At 35.4% G+C, this 22,170-nt stretch overlaps 1 protein-coding gene across 1 annotated transcript in view; it reads right to left on the bottom strand.

Annotated features, from left to right (window-relative positions):
• The window catches only part of LOC123559668 (endoplasmic reticulum junction formation protein lunapark-B-like), a 38,441-nt gene continuing 16,271 nt past the window's right edge, over window positions 1–22,170 (bottom strand). Inside the window, exons 4-11 of the mRNA XM_045351673.2 lie at window positions 12,247–12,305; window positions 11,932–11,972; window positions 10,632–10,718; window positions 10,092–10,131; window positions 8,592–8,792; window positions 6,459–6,635; window positions 5,181–5,294; window positions 1–4,459 (exon numbers count right to left, since the gene is read on the bottom strand). Coding sequence (XP_045207608.2) covers window positions 4,242–4,459; window positions 5,181–5,294; window positions 6,459–6,635; window positions 8,592–8,792; window positions 10,092–10,131; window positions 10,632–10,718; window positions 11,932–11,972; window positions 12,247–12,305 — 937 coding nt within the window. The 3' untranslated portion in view covers window positions 1–4,241. The remainder of the gene's footprint in view (window positions 4,460–5,180; window positions 5,295–6,458; window positions 6,636–8,591; window positions 8,793–10,091; window positions 10,132–10,631; window positions 10,719–11,931; window positions 11,973–12,246; window positions 12,306–22,170) is intronic.

Raw genomic sequence — 22,170 nt, 5'->3', positions numbered from 1 at the left:
TTTTTGTTCAGTGTAAATGTGTATGTAATTAAAAGATAAACTAGAGGCGCTTTTGAGAAAAGCGCAGGTCTCCCACAACTGCCTAATCATCTAGATTGGCATTTTTCTCCATTATGTATCCGAGTCAACCATGCACCAATAGCTGTATCACTGGCATCAGTATTTTCAGTAATTCAATGGTCATAATTCCGAAGGGCTTGGGCTGATTTGGCCAGTTATCAAACTTGGCTGAGGTCTTATTGGCAAACACATTTTGTTCAAGTTTGGTGAAGATCAGATGAGAAATGTTTGACTTAAGAGTGCAGACAAGATAATAATTATTATGTGTCAGACAGACAGACAGATGGACACACAGACCGGAGTAATCAATGTCTCCCAACACAGTGGTGTGGGAGACGTAACTCTAGCTTTGTATTCTATTTTGTATTCTAGCTTTTTATATGCACTGCTTCTTCAGTAGGGAACAAAATATTAATGCCCCAAATGTGCAGAATAACTCTGCAATTAAATGAACTTGTATAATATTTCTTGATACAAGTCTAATAATCTATAAATACCAAGCACACAATAAATGTCTTTATTTTCACCTTATGGCTGTGTTTTTAAACAGCAACCTATGTTGAAACAGTATCTCAAAATAAATGATTCTTCTGCCAACCTCCCCCAACACACAAATTTAATTTCTTCGTTATTCACTTCAACACTATCTTCAAAAACGTGCAAAATTACAAAATATGGAAATATCCCAACACCTTACAAGTTATGCTACAACATAACTTAAGACAAAAGATGAATATGCCTCTCAAATTTAAAAATCACACATACACACCACATTTTGCCAAGCACCTACTATTAAACATACATCATAAAACAAATAACAAAATACAAGACTTTGGAATGACAGATAACATCACACGAGTTAGATTGCGCTAGTATGGCACAAAATGAACACAACAGGTTAGTTCAAAAGCACACATCAAATATATACTACAAACATCAAAAGTGAATATTTGGGACAATTTTTGCAATGGTTTTATTTTCACTGAATATTCGCAGACAGCGTGACATGAAAATTTTAGACACTCACAAATATCAAGCAACGTAATCTCAAAACGTGTAGCTATCTACACGCGGAAATCCTTGAAAATGCATATACCAGTCTGTTGACTGTCGAAGTACAAAAATACGTGACACAAATACTAACCAGTCTACATTAAGCAAGACCTAAGGCACCAGTGACTTACAACAAAATGGGAATATGCTACGGATAATATGCAATTAACGTTTTATTCCAGAGATGTTTAAAATGGTAGTTCGAGATATCGATGTCAATTATCCACTGTCGCAGATGAAAAGATTTTCAGAAAATAAATGAGGAAGTATAAGGCCCACTGTTGGTTTATATGAACTATATATGTTTACATGAACTGTGTTGGTTTGAATGAATTAAGTCCAGTTTATATGAACTATTTCGAGTTATATGTACTATAACTATTGAGAAATGAACTTAATGCACATTTACAAAAATACAGCCAAACCATATGAAAACTATGTTGGTATACGTGAACGATTTTGATATATATGAACTATATTTGGTTATAAAAAGTATAATTACTGAGATGAAACCTGAAAGTCTAAAATTATACTGGAACATTTGGTACATTTGTAAATGACTTCAACATACAAACATAACTTCTTAACTTTGACAACTATAAGCAAAAGCATTCTTCAGCAACTGTTTTTAGTAAATGTCACCGAGACCTGATCTTTGACCTACTGACCCCCAAATTAATAGCAGGCATCTACTGACAACAAGCAATTATCCTATGAAGTCTGAACCAAATGGTCTATCAACGAAGCACTGCAAGATACACAAACAGACACCAAGCAAAACAATATACCAGCACCCCCTCTTCTTCGAAGTAGGGATGAATAATAAAATTTCAAACATCGTATGATGACTAGAATTTTAGGCAACATCTGACATGAATCCAAAAACGTTAGACATTTTATAGCCAGTTTAACTTTGTATAAAAAATTCCATTCATGAAGACATTTAGACTATCTACTAATCATTATAATATGTGGCGAACAGCTAAAGAAATTTTCTTTCTGTTTGTGACACTACAAATATCCTACATATGTTTTAGTCGGCATTAGTATAACCACATTACATTGGTAAATAAACAACTGGCAAAAGTACCAACATGAAAGCAGAATTCATGATATATTAACAAAACAGAGAGCTTATTTTTTCGGCACACAATGAGAAATGTTACAAACAGCATGGTCTCAATATAGCTGCCTCCAAAAAACCCTGAATTTAATATGGCGTACCATTTTCTTTTTATAGAATGTAATATCCGAAAAGTATGAGTCCTTGAAAACGTAACAGATAATGTAATAATGTTGGATTAAGTTAATCTACAGACTTAATCTCATAAAGAATTTCTATAAACCCAAACACTGTGAAACACTTACATGTTATCAAAGAGATTAAAATAACTAGCACTTGCATTGAATGAATTAATCAATTAATGCTATAGTATGGTCAATGAGCAGTATTACTTGTACCTTGGACATTAGAAACTATAAAAGATCCAAGCAGAAACCTCTAGGAGGGTCCTTGGTGTATGGTCCATGCAAGTATTTTGTTTAAACTTTTCAATGCCTATCAAAATAAACCCCACAAGGCCACTAAAGTCCTAAAGTGATGATTTTTATAACAAAGTACATCTGAAGAAATTAATACTATCCAAATTGATTTGTACAACAAATTTTTAACTCTTACCATGCTGGGCACAATTGATTCTTGCTTTGCGACCAGTGTAGATCATGATCAGCCTGCACATCCGTGCAGTTTGATCATGGTCTGCACTGTTCGCTATTCAGTCAATAAATTTTCAGTGAACACCCCTTTGAATAATAAATGGTATTGCCCAAATTGAATGATGGACTAGAAATTTATTTTACATGAAGTTCCTGCATTTCATGTTCCGCATGTTGTTAATTTTAGTGTAACATTCTCTGAATAATTCCTACATCTGGCAAGACATTCTATTCTGGCTATTGCAAGATCAAAAAGTAACTTTTGTAACAAAAAAGAATGTGTGTTGGATGGGCAAGTGTATAATTCATGAACACAATTTTTTGGTTAAGATTAATAGCACTATTTCATAATTGTATCTGATGTATTTATGTGTATAAAAATACAATGTACATGTTAAATCATACACATATGCCACAAAAATGAAACCCATACATTATAAGTATTATGCACATTTTACCAAAATTAAATAAATTGTACTTTAACAATCATCACAAATTTACAAAAGAATTACATCAGTATTGTCATTTCATATTTCTGCACAAGTATTTACAATAATAATATGTCATGTAATGAACTAACATGGCAATGTAAGTTTTCAATTTCAAGAGCACCATCATCTATATCAATAGTAAACTGAAAACTGTTTTACTGACTGCACAAACCAGTAACAGAATGTTTACCTGAAGTCTAGTTTACCACAAACTCTTACATTCTTAGCTCAGCTTTTTCAACTTTCGTATTATGACTGTCAAGACAGTAATCTATCAAAAAAATTGTTTAAATATTTTTTCCTAAGCTATGAGAGTTCTCTATATGTAATCATGTTTAAATAGTAGTTTTCTCACCTCTGAGACAGGAGTATTCTAAATGAGGTACAACGCCAATCAACCATCGGTCAGAGTTCTTTATTTTACTATGTCTTTATAGCCTAACTGGATTACTTATTATTGTTTACCTTTATCAAATCTCTATCATATACAGTGTCAGAAAGTTGAAGTATTTGAGAAATCAGCCTTTTATACTTAAAGACATCCTTGTCTTTTTTAACCTCACTATTTATATTATGTTTTGTAATGGTCTTGCATGTTTCAATTGACTCATGGGTGATAAATTTAATAAACAGTGAGAAAATAAATACAACAGGCAAGTTAAGTTGTGGTTAAGTCGTCCCATCCTCAGTTTGAGATACATGCAAAAACTTGGCAGAACCTCGATTTTTGGACAAAATCTCTACCTCGATTGGAAATTCCTTATTCACAACAAAAGACTAAAGAACATGGCAGATTCATTTCATTTTTCTATGATTGTATATCTTTACATATAAATAAAAATTTACACAAAAAACATCCTGACAAAAATACAGTCTGAAAGGTTGCTGTATATATTAATCTCAAGTTATCTCCCCTGAAGGCTACTCTCCAGTACTGGCCTGGTTCCCTGCAACTTCACTTCCATGAGCCTGTGTCCCTGTCTTCACATCATCATTTTCCACCTCCATTGATTCTTCAGTTTCAGCATTACGGTTTCTACTTGGGTCTGGTGTAAAATCATCACCATTCTCATTGGCTCCAGCATCATCATCATCACTGCCTTCACTGTCATCATCTTCATCTTCATTATCACTGTCTTCTACAAGCGAAACAAACCAAACTTTTTATATCAAAATATAATTAAAGGGAGGTAACTAGAATTAATAACTGAAGATTTCCTTACTAGATTCTACTGCACAAAAACAAAGTTGCTTTCAATTTTTTAATTATTGTGAAGTAATTTAATTTAGTTAGCAAAAAATATTGCGGTTTTGGCTAAAACAGTTATTTCACGAAGGCTTAAATAATACGGTTCTAAAGTTTAAAGATGATATATATATAGGAATTTCCTATGTGCCTTGTGATTTAATCTTATGGTTTGGTACAACTTCGAAATCCATGAAAATGAGTTCCCTGAAAATATTAGCTACCGGTATGTCAAACAGTCATTACTGTAAAAGCAGAAATTTTCGCAAGGGTTTAAATTTCACTGTATTTGTGAGTATAATTCAAACTTAAGTAGTGACCATTTTTACTATTTCGCGAATATTAAACCTCGAGAACAAACTCAAAATTTCAAATTTGCGAAATTTTGACTCAGCGAAAATATGTGCTTTTACAGTATACATCCTTCTTCCTGTATCTAAGATGTAAAATGCACTTTTTGCAAGAAAATCTTATTATCGTTTCAAGCATGAAAGTTACAATATTTAATCAATATCAGTAAAACTTAATGGTCTTCTGCTAGTTAATATTTGAACAGCATCCTTGGCCTTACTTAGTATTGCAAATATATTACTAAAACATTGTAAACCTGATACCTTGACTAGATGTGGTTTGAATCTTTGGTACTGGGGCTGGAGGTTCTATCCTTGGAGCAAATGGTCTCTTCTTCTTAGCTGGGTTCATAGCATAACAATAACAACATCGAAAAGCTGAAAAATAATGCAAGTTGAGTTACACTGGGATTCCTTCTACTTTCAATTGATAAAATATATTTATCTGTATTCAAAATTACCAATGAAATGCCACCAATTCTTAGGTATGTATATAATTAATATCATTATGTATGATAAAACTGTCAGAGAATTCTTGAATAGAAAATAAATTATTGTTGATTTTATCTAAATAGTGTCTGTATCCTTTTGGATAACAATATATTGGAATAGAGCATCAACATCTGTCAACAGGTCTGCTTTCTGGTTAGAATCATACAATGACAAACTTAATGCCCATGCATAACCATAACAGAATATACATTATACTCGATAGGTCTTTGGTGATCAACATTATGTAAATCACCCACATTTTAATCATATTGCTAGGTCTAATATGAGGATTTACATGATAGATCGCGGATATATTACCTGGCCTTTGTTAAAACACTGCACTATTTTATTACATGATCACTTTAAAATGTTAACATGTCAATAAAATCTAACTTGCCTGGAAACATGTACTCATCATTTGCATTTTTAAAGAAATTTTTGGCAAAGCCATATTAAAAGCCACGAGAATAAATGGTTTAGACTGGGCAATATAAGTAAATTCTGGATGATTTCAATAATGCCTGATCATTACACAACTATCAAATAGATGTGCCTGCTGGTACTGTAAGAATTAATAGGCTGGAATTACCATAATAGAACTTATTTGAGCTGTGCCATGAGAAAACCAACATAGTGGCTTTGCGACCAGCATGGATCCAGACCAGCCTGCGCATCCGCGCAGCCTCGTCAGGATCCATGCTGTTCGCTAACAGGTTCTCTAACTGCAATAGGCTTTGAAAGCGAACTGCATGGATCCTGACCAGACTGCGCGGATGCGCAGGCTGGTCTGGATCCATGCTGGTCGCAAACCCACTATGTTGGTTTTCTCATGGCGTGGCTCATTTATTGTTTTAAAGCCTCTCAATTCTCACATGGCCCCCAGCTAATATAACAGACCCTGTCTCTTGAAGACATGTTCATTAATATTATACTGGTAGTACCAAGGTATTAACATAGTGTCAAGCCATGATTGGACATTATGTAAAATGTTTATCAAAAAGAAAAGAAACTCTGTTTATTGACCTCTGACCGCGCAGCTTCTATACTTACTGATGTATTCAAATTCCTCCTTCATAGCCATACCATTATGTGAGAAGCAGTTTGCACATATCAGTGCATATCTGTTCTGTGGTCCATCCCCTACCAGGTATTCTAACAGTCTGTCCATGGTCCCTCTCTCCCGTGGTAAAACTGGCCTTGGTAGTGGCGGACCTTGCGGGGTACCACCTGAAAATAGCATTTTCAAAGTTTACACAGACTCGCAACTGTACAAAATTAATACATATTTATGGCAACCAAGGATGTAAAGTGTATCAGTCAAACAAATAATGTGATAGATTGTGACATATTTGTATATTGACTGAAATATTAAAACATATAATTATCAAAACAAGAAGTTTATATAGCATATATAGAGGGAATTAAAAGTGTTTTTGAGTAGTGTTCTTCCCAGTCTTTCTAAAGTAAAGTTGGAGTATGTGCATGTAAGTTACATGCATTTATGTACACGATTATTTCCTGCCTTAATCAAACACCAGAATGTTCTACTTTTTACTTATTTAATTGGAATATTATTGCCACTTGTACCTATATAGTATAATAGTAGCCTAAAAACAAACATGTAGATGAAATAATATTTATAATTTAGAACTTGAAATCACATTTGAATAAAGCAAAGGTCTCCCTACACTGCTCATTCCAATGGTAGGAAAACTGGAAATAACTGGGCAAAAAACAAAGACATGTTTTGACATAAATATTATGCAGTACAATGTTTGTGATATAACTTATTTCTTGGTGAATATAGAAAGAGAAATCATTGAAATTGTTATTCCTGCATGCCGGGATTTTCCTGTGCTTTTCCAGTGCTAGAAAAACTCATCTTATACCCAGGGGTGCAAGACGACTCACGTGCTATAATTTATGAATGAATGCGTAAATTCATATGCTACTATAACAAAATAGCACTTTAAAGAAAAATCTTCGTTTTTCTTTATATCTTCTACAAATTGAAGAATAAGGCATGCAAGAAAAAGAATCAATCACTGGCAGCGGGTAAAGATGGGAATATCCGGCACAAGGGTAACTGTTTGGCAGTAACTCGGAAGGAGCCTCGTTACTGCCTAAACAGTTACACTCGTGTTGGATATTCCCATATTTACAAGCAACCAGTGAAAGATTCTTATAATCTGAACAGGACCATATTGGAACTTGAAAGAAATCTCATTGCTATACACAATTCTTTTAAATGTGTTAAGAATGTTTAAGAAATAAAGATGCTCAAGTATAAACATAGAATATATGTCATTTTTGATAAATAATGTGTACACAAGTCTTGATTAACTACTCGGATATGGCCTGGTAAAGGTCTTAAACACGATTTTATAGACATACACATTCTGCATAAACATGTATAGCCCCAGTGAAGAGTAGTACTAGAGTTTCAAACTTTTTACAAAAGGTACATATCTTTGAATTTACTGCTCCAATCTGGCCTTTTATAAATTTATCTTTGAATTTTTACAGATGTACACAGCCTTTTTAAATATTACCTTTAATAATAGGCCTGGTGAAGAAAGGATAGCAAAGTGTAAAACTTTTACTCAAAGTCACAGAACTCTAGACTTGCTATCTAAATATCATTTTCCATCTCAAATAAATTTTAAAAGGACTGCATTATTAATAATACTTCATAAATCAAATAACATTTTTGAGAGTAACACATGATCACAAGGACCCAGTCAGCAGTCTTACACAACTGTGTAATTATATCTAATTTTTTTAAAATTCTGTCCAGTTACAAAAGAACCTTTTTTTATAATGGTGTGTAAATAATAATTCTAAATTTTGTATCAGGCAGGCAAGGCCATTTATATGTGCTGTTATAAAGTTTATATTTTTAATTTTGTTTAGTACTAATTACAAAATGTGTGTCATGTATAAGCCAGCATGTAAATAAAAAGATTATCTGACATCCACTGGAAAATATGCTATTCATCTTCTGCCAATCAATTCTTTTCTCCTGAGGCTGCCCAATATTTCTACTGCAGAACTTGGGCATGTTTCTTGATACAAAACTAATAACCTATTAGAAGTGCAATACTGTTTCGGGAGAAAATATTTACAATATATGATAATGAAACATCACTTTACTATTTACAGGGAACATGTGTTTATTATTACCATTTACATGTGGAGTATTCATGATATTTCTTGGCTGCATGCCTTGAGCACTTCCTCTGGGCCCAAACGGTGTCATTCCTGGCCTAATATTTGACCCCTGTTGTGGCCTCATAGGCGTCATGCCTGGGTATCCAGGTGTAACTCCCGGCCTCAGTTGCGAACCTGGAGATGTCCGCTGAGCAAACTGTCTTTGCCGCAACTCTGTTAAATGCAAATGTACAGTATAAAGCGAAGACAAAAAGTAAACTTTGTAAAAGTCATACTGTTAATAGACACTAAACTATTCAACAACTTCTTGGTCAAACAAGGGCAACAACTTGGAAAGACTTATATAACTGAATTATTTCATTACAATTTTTTTGCAACTTAAAGTTGCATAACTTGCACTCAAAACCAAACTTTCTAATTCAAATTAGGGCAATGATTTGAATTAAATCCAAATAAGAGTTCTCTAACTCGGTTATATAGGTACATTTAATGAGAGTATGAAGTTTCATTCCAACATATATACTGGCTACTGAAATACGCTCGTTTCTTAGTAACACACAAAACATAAATCAAATTTCTAATCCAAAAGGGCATACTTTGCATAACATTCAAACAAGAATTATCTAGCTTGGTTATTTCAGTAGGTTTGATTACTAGGAAGCCTTGTGTAAAGATTCAATCCAATACATACAATGGTTATTTAGATATGCTCTTGCATACAAGACTTTTAGGTAGTTCTGCATGTTTGATAAACCGGAAGTTATCTGGACTTGGCAAACCAAAAGGAATTAATGGCATCTTGTCAGTAAATTCATTTAAACAGCAACGTGATTATCTTTCTAAAGATAAAATATGATATTAATACGGGTGACATTACATTATTCTAAATAATGTCTTGAATTCAGCTTGAAATGTGCAAATACCTCAAAACCAAGCACATAGACCTATACGTTTTATTTAACTATATTATAGACCATATATTTATTTACAAGTGTGAGAAGTTTCATCTAAACTCTACATTGTAGAAAAATTTCTGTTGGTGAAAATGTTATCAAAATGTGATTTTCCCACAGAGTCTCAATATGATAACTTGTGTGTGCCCCAAATTTTCATATCAGTCTAGCACAAAATCAAATACTCGTCCTTACCTTTTACATTTTACATTTGCTGAATTTTCTAAGTATCTGCTGAAGTTTGGAACAATCAGGGTTTAATCAAATTCTGCACTGTAGATTTTTTAAACCAAACACTCACTATTCTTCAAACAGTTGAAAAAAAACTCTCCAGCTTTGATGGTGAAGGAAGACTCCAGGTGCCCCTACATGCATTTTTTCATCACGAGAGGGCATCTGGGTAGAACCATCGACCTTCCGTAAGCCAGCTGGAAGAATTCAACGCCCCGAGTGAGGTTCGAACCCAAATAGGTGACGAGCAAGTAATTTAAAGTCAGCAACCCTAACCACCCAGCCACTTGAGAAAATCTGATACAAGCAATCTCAAGAATGAACATACCTGTACCAGGCGTAGGCTTTGCTGGAGTTTCTTTAGGAGCCTGAAAACAACCAGAACAAATGTACAGCCAAGTCTGTATAGTCAAAAACATACTTGAAAAGAAACAGAAAAGCAAGCTAACTCTATAACACAGAAAATTTGTAAAATATTGATTCAAAACTTGTAATTTTAAATCCGAAATATTGGCAAGTGATTAATTTTTACTCTTTCGCCGTTTTTGATAATTTCATAAAAGTAAGCCCTTAAAAGGCTTATGTGAAAATCAAATCTCTCACTGTTAACTTTCTACCTTTGGCAAAATGTTGGTCATGTAACAATATTTAATATTACAGAATTGTCAAACCCGATTCTCAGAATCAATAAAGATTTCAGCATTTTGTACCCTTTTCTCCAATTTTGCAGGGTAACAAAAACTGATAAATCAAATTGCTTAAAAACATGACCAAATCATAGGTTTTGTAGACTAAAAATCTAAATCAGGCCAGAAATATATTAAACCCAAACTGTATTCTCAAAAGAAACCTACAGGTATTTTCTTACCTCCAATTCTTTAAACCTTGCTGGATCAAACTTTTCAAGGATCTCCTTAGCTTTCTTATACGTCTCTGTCTCCATGACATCTTCTAACTAAAAAAAGTAAATTATATGTTCAATTATGGAACTTTTTATTCTGCAAAGCTGCATGTAGCTTTAATATGCTTGACAATATGCACCTAAAAAGGTCCCAACAGTTGACATTAAAGGTGGATAATCAGATTTTGGCCATGTAACGGATTTGTTCGAAACTTTAGCATCTGATCATTTACACTCATTTATGTTCACTTAACACTTAATACAAATTAGATTTTCACTGGAGGTATTTTTAAAATTTCATTTTCCTATCCTGGTTGCCCAACCAAGATAGAGTTATTTTATCATAAGTATAAATTTGATAAACATACTTTGCCTAAGGAAATGTATAAATATTAGACATATTGTAATATATTTGTAAAATATTTGCATTAAAAATTATGTATTAAGATGGAATTCATTAGAAACGCAAGTTTGAAAAATTATTATTACCTCCCTTTGCCTATCTTGGTTGCGCAACCAAGATAGATTGGAAATAAATTAATTCAGAAGCTACACACAGCTTTTAAACTTGCATTTTGGTTCAGATTGTTCAATAGTTGATATGTCTATCAAATGCAAATGTAAAACTAGACATTGTATCGAAATAAAAAGAAATAACCAGCTTTTTATATACTTTCATATTAAAGGGGAGTAATTATAAAATTTTATAAAAATAATAAAATATACATTTCAAATTGGAATCTAACTCTATGTAATCGGTCTTTTTGTTCCTTAAATAATTCTCTACCAGAATATACAAAAAGTAAAAAATGTCATTAAATGTTGTTTAAATGTGATTGACCACCTTTAAAATATTGATTTAATTCATGAACATAGTACTGCACCCTTTCCAAGCAGGGGCAAGTTTCAAAATGGTTTGTTATTTAAGTTCTGCCCTAGCAAGATCTTTGCATGAAGATTGTCAGTATATTTCAATCTTCAATGTTGACCCAAATTAATAACTACAAAATGTAGTCTGAAATGTTCCTATTTTGGAGCAAAAGCAGATCATAGCAACCTTGTTCCTATCTCTTATCTAAGAATCGAAACAAATCTACTTAAAATGATTGTCGTCAAGCAATTTTTGCCAAATTCTAATGTTTATCATAAGAAGGCTTTAAAAATTAATCCTTTGTTTGGATTATAATTTTATAAGGTACACAACTCTGTAAGTACTATATACCAAACTCTATGCAGTGATTACCTCCCTCTAGCAATATCTACTTACTATCTGTTTCTTCTTTTCCCTGAGCTCTTCTAAAGCGAGATCTACAAAAGTGATTCAAAGTGAGAAATTTGCGAAAAGCCATACATAGTTTACAACCATTAACTTTGCAAACTGTATAATATATATATATGTAACAATTATCAAACATTTTAATGTATGAAATGATAATTATGATTGCATTTTTATGGAATGATATATTATTTGTATCAAATGAAACAAGTCAAGGTATCAGATTCTAGTCTTTGAGAAATCTGCAAATGGGCATACCTGGTAGTTATTTTGTTGAACCCTAAACAAATATAAAGCATTTTTTACCATTTTTAGCAATTCTTTTAACAAAGTACCAATGTAAAATTTTCTTCACACACCAGATCCTGCAAAAAAGTAAAACATACATAAAACTAAAGATATCCAATGGGCATCTTTCACTAAAATAGTCTATTGTCAGATATTTACTTCAAATGTATAAAATCCTCATCAATTGTTTTTAGCTTTACATAATGTACTAATTTGCATATAGAGCTACATTCACGTACATTCATAATTAAATGTCATGCAGTAACAGTTGATTGTTAAAAAACAGCCAGTTTTTTTTTGTGGCCGTACCCATTTGTACTGCATTTATCTATATATGTATACAACTTGTGTACTATTTTAAACCTAATGCACACATGAAGCTTGTTAACTTTATGTTTACATAAACTATATGAAGTCATTGTTCATGTTTTTAAGTATGAAATTTGGATCTAATATACCTTTAATTTAAACACTGCTGTTATGTGTTTTGAAAATTTGGATTTTACAGTGTACAGATGAACCTGCCTTTAGCGAACACCTGTATTCAACAGCCACCTGCCTTAAGCAACCAGTCAGTTATCTCCCCTTTTTGACTTTTATGTTCTAGTTCCAACTTGTCTGAAGCAGTTACCTGCCTCAAGCTGTCAGATTGTCTCACACCCTCAGCTGGCTGCTTAATACAGGTTTGACTGTACATCTTAAAACTTGACACATTAAAACATTTTCAGTCTCATTTGTAGACTACTGATTTTTGTTTATAATACATTACATTTATCTCTTTCTCAGAATAACTTTTTTGCCAACATCTACATCAATCTTGTTACCTGCAAGAACTATTTATATTGCCAATTCAATCTATACAATCTAATCTATTTTCTTTAAATAGCTAGTTTCATTCTAATCTGTATCTTCCCTTGGTAAAGGAACTGTTTCTGTTCTGTATCAATTCGTAACATACTGTACACAGATATGCTTTATTTTCCCCAAAGATGAAACAGGTGGATAGCTCGATCAGTGGATTTGTAAGAAGTCCCAAGGTGGTATACACATAAAAATAGCAATTAATTTTAAAATACTCATTTATTTTAGCTAGATTGTGAGGAAAGCTTAAAGCTTATTTGAATCTTTCTCGAGTCTGTTTTCTTGAGAAACCAGTACTGGTATTACACGTGGTCATGACCCATGGGCCTTGATCCCATGACCTCCATGATGAGTGCCTAACACTCTAAGCACTAGACCAATCTCTAGTTTTAGTGTAAACCTATATTTTTTCTATGTTGACTGGAAGTTTTCTTAAATTACTTTAGTTATGTTCAGCAACTGCTTCCTGGATTTCTGACTATAACATTCTCCTTGGTAACGGGCTGTTGAGACTGTGACCAACAAGATCACCACCTTGCGGGTGCAAACGCTCATCTGATTTTTTGTCTCTGTATAAAAGAAATATTGTCCTAACCATGATTTTCTAAGTCCAAAAGGGCCCATAATTCTTGCAAAAAGCAATGCAGAGTTACAGTACTTGCTGTGCAGAGTCAGCTTTTAATAGTGAATAACAGCCCCAAGTTTTAAAGCAACAGCTTTGACCGTAAAGGAGAAAAGCTGACCTAAACGCAAAACTTAACCAAGAAATCTGATATTTTCTAAGTCCAAAAGGGGCCATAATTCTTGCAAAAAGCAGGATGGAGTTATGTTTCTTGCTCTACAGTCAGTCAGCTATTGATGGTGAACAAGTAATGCAAGTTTTAAAGCAATAGCTTTGATGGTTTAGGAAAAAAGCTGACCTAAACATAAAACTTAACCAGGCAAAAAATCAGATGAGCTAAAAATCTGCTAGCACCGATATCAGAACCCCCAGCTACCCTGTAACCTCCAGGTTAGGTGTCTGGCCCTCCACACCAATACCACTGTGCCCCCTGCTGAGTAAACACCAGCTGGCTTTTATGATCAGCAGGTAACATTACCAGGACATTCTTTGTTAATATGACCCATTCATGTTCCACTTGCTTATCATAATATGATTAAGTATTTATTATATTGACAATACCCTTGAAATTACAAATAATGCTATAAATATAATGTCAATCTATATTTAGAACTTGTTTATGAGACCTCTTTCTGTTTAACATTCCCACTAAACTTTCATTATACAAATCAATCAATAAAATTTCAAGTGTACTGTGAAGATGTTTATTCTAAATCAATGGAATAAAAAGCCTCTTTTTAAGCATGTGCAACAATAGATAAGTTTGTACCCAAGCCCACTTCTCATACCATGGATACAATGTTGCATTTCAAATTGAAGGCCTATTTAATAACTGGTTTAAGACCATGATATTGTGAGGGCTCAAGATTTGTGCCACAAAAAAATTGAATGAGTGAAAAAATTGCTTGCTAATTTAACAACAAATCTTTTTTGAAACTATACAAAAACATTTTAACAATTCAAACCTGGAGCCACCACAAAAAATTAAAATGTTTATACATTTCAACCCATTCCTTTTCAACAGGACGTTTTCAAATAAGTTTCAGTGCATTCAACATTTTCTTAATAGTATTTTGTAAAACATTTGCTTTAAACATTAAGTACAGGAAAAAAAGTGTTTTGAACAAAATTAACCTTCTTCATGGGCTTCTGAAAATATTTACTACCAGTTTTCATTTACTGCTAAATCATTAGGCCCTACTTAACAACTAATTTGCATGAACTTCATGGTTGCCTTAATCCACAAAATTAAATCTAAATGAACAAATACCCCCCACCTCATTTTATCTTCAAAAACTTATCAAAGAATTGAGTACCCTATAAAATTGTCACTTTGGTCAAAACCAGGAAATTTCATGCTTTATGAATTAAATAATTTTACTTTTAGTACTTTATCTATGTTAGATTATTTATAAGATAAACCATTTTTATCAAATTCAGTACTAAGGAAGTTTTTCAGTCTTTTATCTTAACTGTAAATGAATAGCTTTGCTTTTTGGATTATGGACTGAGTACCATTTTTTAGCAGTATTTCAGGTATGTAACAGTGAGCAGTCCACCTTACCATTTTTCCTAGATTCTGTACCTGCCTATTCTCCACAAGTACCTGCCAACTTCTCCAGATGAATCGGAGGAAGAGGGCATATGACTTCTGATACAATGTATTTAATCTGGGCAACCAAGTCAGCGTTTCGACTTGTTCTGCTAAGTTTTTACTTTCTGGGGCAAGTGGGTAAATCCTTCTTACATTGCATAGGATATATTTCCTGGATTTGGGGAAGCAATGTTTCATGGCCCTACATCAAGCATGAGACACAAACTTTTATGCCATTCATATTATCAACTAAGTCAAGGGCCATAACTCTGATCTGGCTCAGTGAAATCTCATACAAAATTCCGTGTGCACTAATTCACGTGCTGAATAATATTCCTGTAATGTTTCATCGTAAGTATTGCTTTTTGAGATATTCGTGACACAAATTTTTAGGCCCTTTTGACGCATATTTTTCACTAAGACAAGGGCCATGTTTCTGGTCTGGCTGTGTTATATGTTATATCTGTTAAAACATCAGTGCACAACTTCACAAGCTGAAAAACAAGAGGACCATGATGGTCCTGAATCGCTCACCTCTTTCCACATGACCCAGTTTTGAGTATGACTTCGTTTTTTCTATTATTTGACATAGTGACCTAGTTTTTGAGCTCATGTGACCCAGTTTTGAACTTGACCTAGATATTATCAAGATAAAAATTCTGACCAATTTTCATGAAGATCCATTGAAAAATATGGTCTCTAGAGAGGTCAAAAGATTTTAATAATTTTAGACCTACTGACCTAGTTTTTGACCGCAGTTGACCCAGTTTCAAACTTGACCTAGATATCATCAAGATGAACATTCAGACAAACTTTCATACAGATCCCATGAAAAGTATGGCCTCTAGAGAGGTCACAAGGTTTTTTTATTATTTGACCTACTGACCTAGTTTTTTAAGGCACGTGACCCAGTTTCAAACTTGACCTAGATATCATCAAGGTGAACATTCTGACCCACTTTTATGGAGATCCATTCACAAGTATGGTCTCTAGAGAGGTCACAAGGTTTTTCTATTTTTAGACCTAATGACCTAGTTTTTGACCGCACATGACCCTGTTTCGAACTTGACCTAGATATCATCAAGATGAACATTCAGACCAATTTTCATACAGATCCCATGAAAAATATGGCCTTTAGAGTGGTCACAAGGTTTTTCTATTATTTGACCTACTGACCTAGTTTTTGATGGCACGTGACCCACTTTCAAATTTGACCTAGATATCACCAAGATGAACATTCAGACCAATTTTCATACAGATCCAATGAAAAATATGGCCTCTAGAGAGGTCACAAGGTTTTTCTATTATTTGACTTACTGACCTAGTTTTTGACCGCATGTGACCCACTTTCGAACTTGACCTAGATATCATCAAGGTGAACATTCTGACCAATTTTCATGAAGATCTCATGAAATATATGGCCTCTAGAGAGGTCACAAAGTTTTTCTATTTTTTGACCTACTGACCTAGTTTTTGACCGCACATGACCCAGTTTCGAACTTGAACTAGATATCATCAAGATGAACATTCAGACCAATTTTATTACAGATCCCATGAAAAATATGGCCTCTAGAGAAGTCACAAGGTTTTTCTATTATTTGACCTACTGACCTAGTTTTTGAAGGCACATGACCCAGTTTCGAACTTGACCTAGATATTATCAAGGAGAACATTCTGACCAATTTTCATGAAGATCTTGTGAAATATATGGCCTCTAGAGAGGTCACAAGGTTTTTCTATTTTTAGACCTACTGACCTAGTTTTTGATGGCACGTGACCCAGTTTCGAACCTGACCTAGATATCATCAAGGTGAACATTCTGACCAAGTTTCATGAAGATCTTGTGAAATATATGGCCTCTAGAGAGGTCACAATGTTTTTCTATTTTTAGACCTACTGACCTAGTTTTTAATGGCACGTGACCCAGTTTCGAACTTGACCTAGATATCATCAAGATGAACATTCTGACCAACTTTCATAAAGATCCCATGAAAAATGTGACCTCTAGAGTGGTCACAAGCAAAAGTTTACGGACGCACGCACGGACGGACGACGGACACCGCGCGATCACAAAAGCTCACTGTGCTGTAAATGGCTCATTTTAGTTTCGTGTGTACACAGGGGAGTAACTTTGTTTAAACTCTGCCTACCGGCTTTACCTTTGTTTCGGAACTTTGTGTTCATTTATTTGCTCATTGTACTTACTCGCTAGACGATTTTCCTGGCGCTAATTCAAATATTCAACTTGTTTCGGTCTTGTAGCCCCCCACGGTGTAAGTTTCTGACTTTCTATTGTTCTTTTATTACTAGATATTAATTTCCCGTACTTTACTGTATAAAATTTCGACCAATGTTAAAGGATCCCTTGTCGAATTTATTTTTGGGTCGACATTCGTCCTTGTACCTTTTCGAACCAATGTGTTTTCCTTTTATATAAATTAGTTGCATACTAATATTTGTTTTTCATAACGCATATACTAAATATTTCCTTTCTTTCTGTATATTTCAGCTTCTTAACAATTGATGTGTAATTAAATGGTTAAACTCTACTGGTGTTTAGATGATTTGTACGTCCCTATAACAGCCAGTACAGTAAGAAGACCCGACACTCTTCAACGCTACAGAACAGAGACTAGTTAAGACGTCGGAACCTTGTGATGCCCCGTGTAAAAAAGTTGACTGAAAAAGCTATGGAAGAATACAACAACAGAGTTGAGAAATATTACAATAAACTAAAGCCTTTGTGGAATGATTTCTCCAATATCACAAATACTGATATATCTGACAAAGACATAGAATTTTTGAGAGCACTTCAAGAAGATTTCTGTCAGAAATATGAATGCTTGCATAACATTCAGTCAGAATTTACTGAATATCTCACTAGAACCTGCACAGAGGACAGTAACATAGAAAATATCGGTCTCCAAAAGAAAATTGCGTCCATCAAGAATAGTGGTGAAAACTTTATAAAAAACATTGACTCGGCAATTCATGAGATTACCTTTCGAAGTGACATTAAAAGTGTGGTATCGTCTGCAGATTCAGTAGGGACATCACGGTCATCAACTTCTTTGAGATATAAAATGTTAGCAGAAGCAGAAGCAGCTAAAGCGCGAGCTGCATTCGCAGAGAAAGAAGCATTTTTAATGCATCAAAAGGCAGAATTAGAAGAGCAGGATGCGATTAGGAAAGCCGCTTCCGAAAGGAGGAAAGCCGATTTGCAAACAGAACTATTGCTGCTAAGAAAAAAGGAAGGAGCAGCAATGGCCATTGCGAGGTCTGAGACATACGAAAATGGCTCGAAAACAAGAAATCGATCTCTAATATCAAAGTTAACTGTAGAGACGTCCGAAGAAAAGGTGTCTAAATTCCTTAACACGCAAATTCAGGATCAACCTGATCAGCAACTGTTTGATAATGTGACGACTCAAAATATCCAGACAGTCAGAAAAATAGTGACAGATGATAAAGATCCGGTGACATGCCAGTCTCAAATAAAGGAAAAGACACTCTTCGTTACAAGTGCAGATTTTGAACAAACTGTTCTAGACAATAAAAAATCAGTAACGAAACAATCAGAACCTCTAGTTAGTAATACACAAACTTACCTTTTGCCGCCTGATTTCGCGCCTCCACCCCCTTTACCTCCAGGTTTTGCGCCTCCACCACAGTCTTTTAGGCAAGGAAATTTAGAGGATTTCAGTAAATTCCTACTCAAGAAAGAACTACTTTTGAATAGGCTATACAAATATGACGAGAAACCCGAGGACTATTTGATGTGGAAAACGAGTTTTAAAGCAGTTATGAACGAACTTAAAGTCACTGCATTTGAGGAACTGGACCTGATTATTAAATGGCTGGGACCAGAATCTGCAAGACAAGCCACCAGCATCAGGGCGTCTTGTGCTGGCAGCGCAGAGTCAGCCCGCTCTAAGATATGGGAGCGCCTCGACGAGCGTTTTGGCGCTGCAGAAAGAGTAGAAGGAGCTTTGAAAAGTAGGCTTCAGGTTTTCCCAAAGTTAGGCCCCAGAGATTACAAACTGATGTATGACCTATATGACACTGTCTCGGAGATAAACTTCCTAAAAGATAACCCGAAGTATGCAGATATGTTGTCGTACTACGACACCTCATATGGTGTCACCCCAATTGTTAGCAAACTTCCACCGTACATGCAAGAAAGATGGACCGTAAAGGCGTCCACTTACAAGAATGAACATAATGTGCCATACCCCCCGTTTTCATTTTTCGTGAACTTTCTAAACATGCAATGCAAAATGAAAAACGACCCCAGTTTTGTGTACGATCAAACTCCGGCACAAACAAACAGAAAAACACCTGGTGTGAAAGTACATAAATCGATCACGGAAGATGGTGGATCACCCGGTCAAGCGAAACAATGGACACCAAATCAAAGTCAGTCCGAATTTAAGTGTGTACTTCATAAATCCAACTCACATTACCTCACTGCATGCAGAGACTTTAAAAAGAAGCCATTCAACGAGCGTAGAAAAATCCTAAAGGATTATTCATTGTGTTTCAAATGTCTTAGTAAGGATCACATGTCCAAAGATTGCAAGAAGCAGATAGTGTGTAATGAATGTGGAAAACCACACAATACTGCGATGCACATTTCACAAGACTCTGGTTCGAATTCTGCTGCCAAAAGTGACGGCGGGGAGCCGCTCAGAAAAGATGGAGAAAAATCGGGACCTGGTGTTACGGCTCGTTGTACAGCACTGTGTGGTGACCAATACATTGGAAGATCTTGTAGCAAAACTGTGCTAGTTGACATTTACAATGCAGACAATGAAAGTGATGTGTTTAGAGTTTACGCTATAATAGACGATCAGAGTAATAGGACTCTCGGAACAACAGCATTGTTTGATAGGTTGTGTGCAGATTCAGACTTCACAGGGTATACGTTGTCGTCATGCTCGGGTCGTACATCAAGAACGGGAAGGATATCTAAAGAACTACGTATACGTTCTGTGAAAGGAGAAACAGATATGGAACTGCCGTTTGTCATTGAGTGTGATGAGATTCCACACGAATCCTCTGAGGTACCTACACCTGACGTAGCTAGATCTTACAGACACTTACGACATTTAGCCAGTGAGATACCACAGCTTAATGATGACTGCAAAGTGCAACTCTTAATCGGTAGAGATGTTCCAGAGATCCATCACGTGATAAACCAAGTTACCGGAGACCGTGGTATGCCATTCGCTCAACAGTTATGCTTAGGTTGGGTTATTGTAGGCGAGGTTTGCTTGGGTAAGACGCACGTTCCTGATGTGTCCGTTCGTAGGACATATGTGTTACCAAATGGAAGGTCATCACGTCTTCAACCTTGCCAAAACAACTTGAACGTAAAGGAAGAGAAACCTTTTACTTCTCATACCACCCTTCCACAACAAGATAACGATGGTTGCAACATATTTATACGCACCCGTGAAGATGATAAACCTGGACTTTCGTGGGAGGACAGGGAGTTCCTTGGTGTGATGGACCAAGAAATGACTAAAGATGATGAAGGTTACTTCACTGCTCCCTTACCCTTCAAGCCTGACAGAACGAGTCTGCCGTGCAACAAACAGCAAGCCTGGCACAGAGCCCAGATTTTAGACAGAAGTCTCAAACGAGATGCAGTTAAAAGAGAACATTTTAGTAACTTTATGACAAAGGTATTGAATACTGGAGCCGCCGAAGTTGCACCCGCCATTGAACAAGGACGTGAGTGCTGGTACTTGCCGCTTTTTGGTGTTTATCATCCGAAGAAGCCGGGTCAGATAAGAGGGGTGTTTGATGCGTCGGCAGTGTATCAAAGTCAATCGTTGAACAAAGTACTTATGTCCGGTCCCGACATGACTAACAGCCTGCTAGGAATTCTCCTGCGTTTCCGCAAAGACAAAGTTGCGGCGACGGCAGATGTGGAACAAATGTTTTATAGGTTCAGGGTCCGTGAAGATCATAGAGACTACCTTCGTTTCTTTTGGTATAGAGATAACGACGTCGACAAGGATCTGATCGAATACAGAATGAAAGTTCATGTCTTCGGCAATACCTCATCCCCAGCAGTTGCCACATACGGACTAAGGAGAGCGGTTCAACATGCCGATGAGGATGTCAAACGATTTGTAAACAGAGATTTTTACGTCGATGACGCTTTAACGTCTAAATCTGAAGCAACGCAAACAATTGAGCTGATGAAGAAGACGCAGTCTACTTTACTAGAGGAGGGCCATATAAGACTCCATAAGATCGCGTCTAACAGTCTGTTGGTCATGTCTTCTTTTCCAACACGAGACCTCGGAAACAATTCCAAGTCCTTGGAATTAGGAAGTGATGAAGATTGTTGTCTACATCGTAGTCTAGGCGTATCTTGGGATATACTAAAGGATGTTTTGACATTCCGAATTTCTGACGACGTCAAGCCTTTCACACGACGTGGAATACTATCGACGGTGAATAGTCTTTACGATCCTATTGGTTTTGTGGCACCGGTGGTCATTAAAGGAAAATTGTTACTCAGAGACTTGGTGTCTAGAAATTACGATTGGGATGACGAGCTGCCATTTGACCGACAACGTGAATGGGTAGAATGGAGGGAATCGTTGAAAAGTTTGGATTCCATAGAGATCCCGCGTCAGTACTTACCTGTGTCCCCAGAGAATGCAACTAGGATAGAACTGCATGTCTACTGCGACGCTTCTGAGAAAGCAATCGCTGCGTCAGCTTACATAGTTTGCAAGGCCCTTAAAGGCGAAGATCGCTCTAGTTTTGTGATGGGAAAGGCGAAGGTTGCACCTACTAGCGGACATACGATACCAAGACTGGAATTATGTGCAGCTGTGCTAGCTGT

The sequence above is a fragment of the Mercenaria mercenaria genome, chromosome 10 (genome assembly GCF_021730395.1).
Source record: "Mercenaria mercenaria strain notata chromosome 10, MADL_Memer_1, whole genome shotgun sequence".
NCBI lineage: Eukaryota > Metazoa > Mollusca > Bivalvia > Venerida > Veneridae > Mercenaria > Mercenaria mercenaria.
This window is presented reverse-complemented; position numbering and strand designations above follow the sequence as displayed.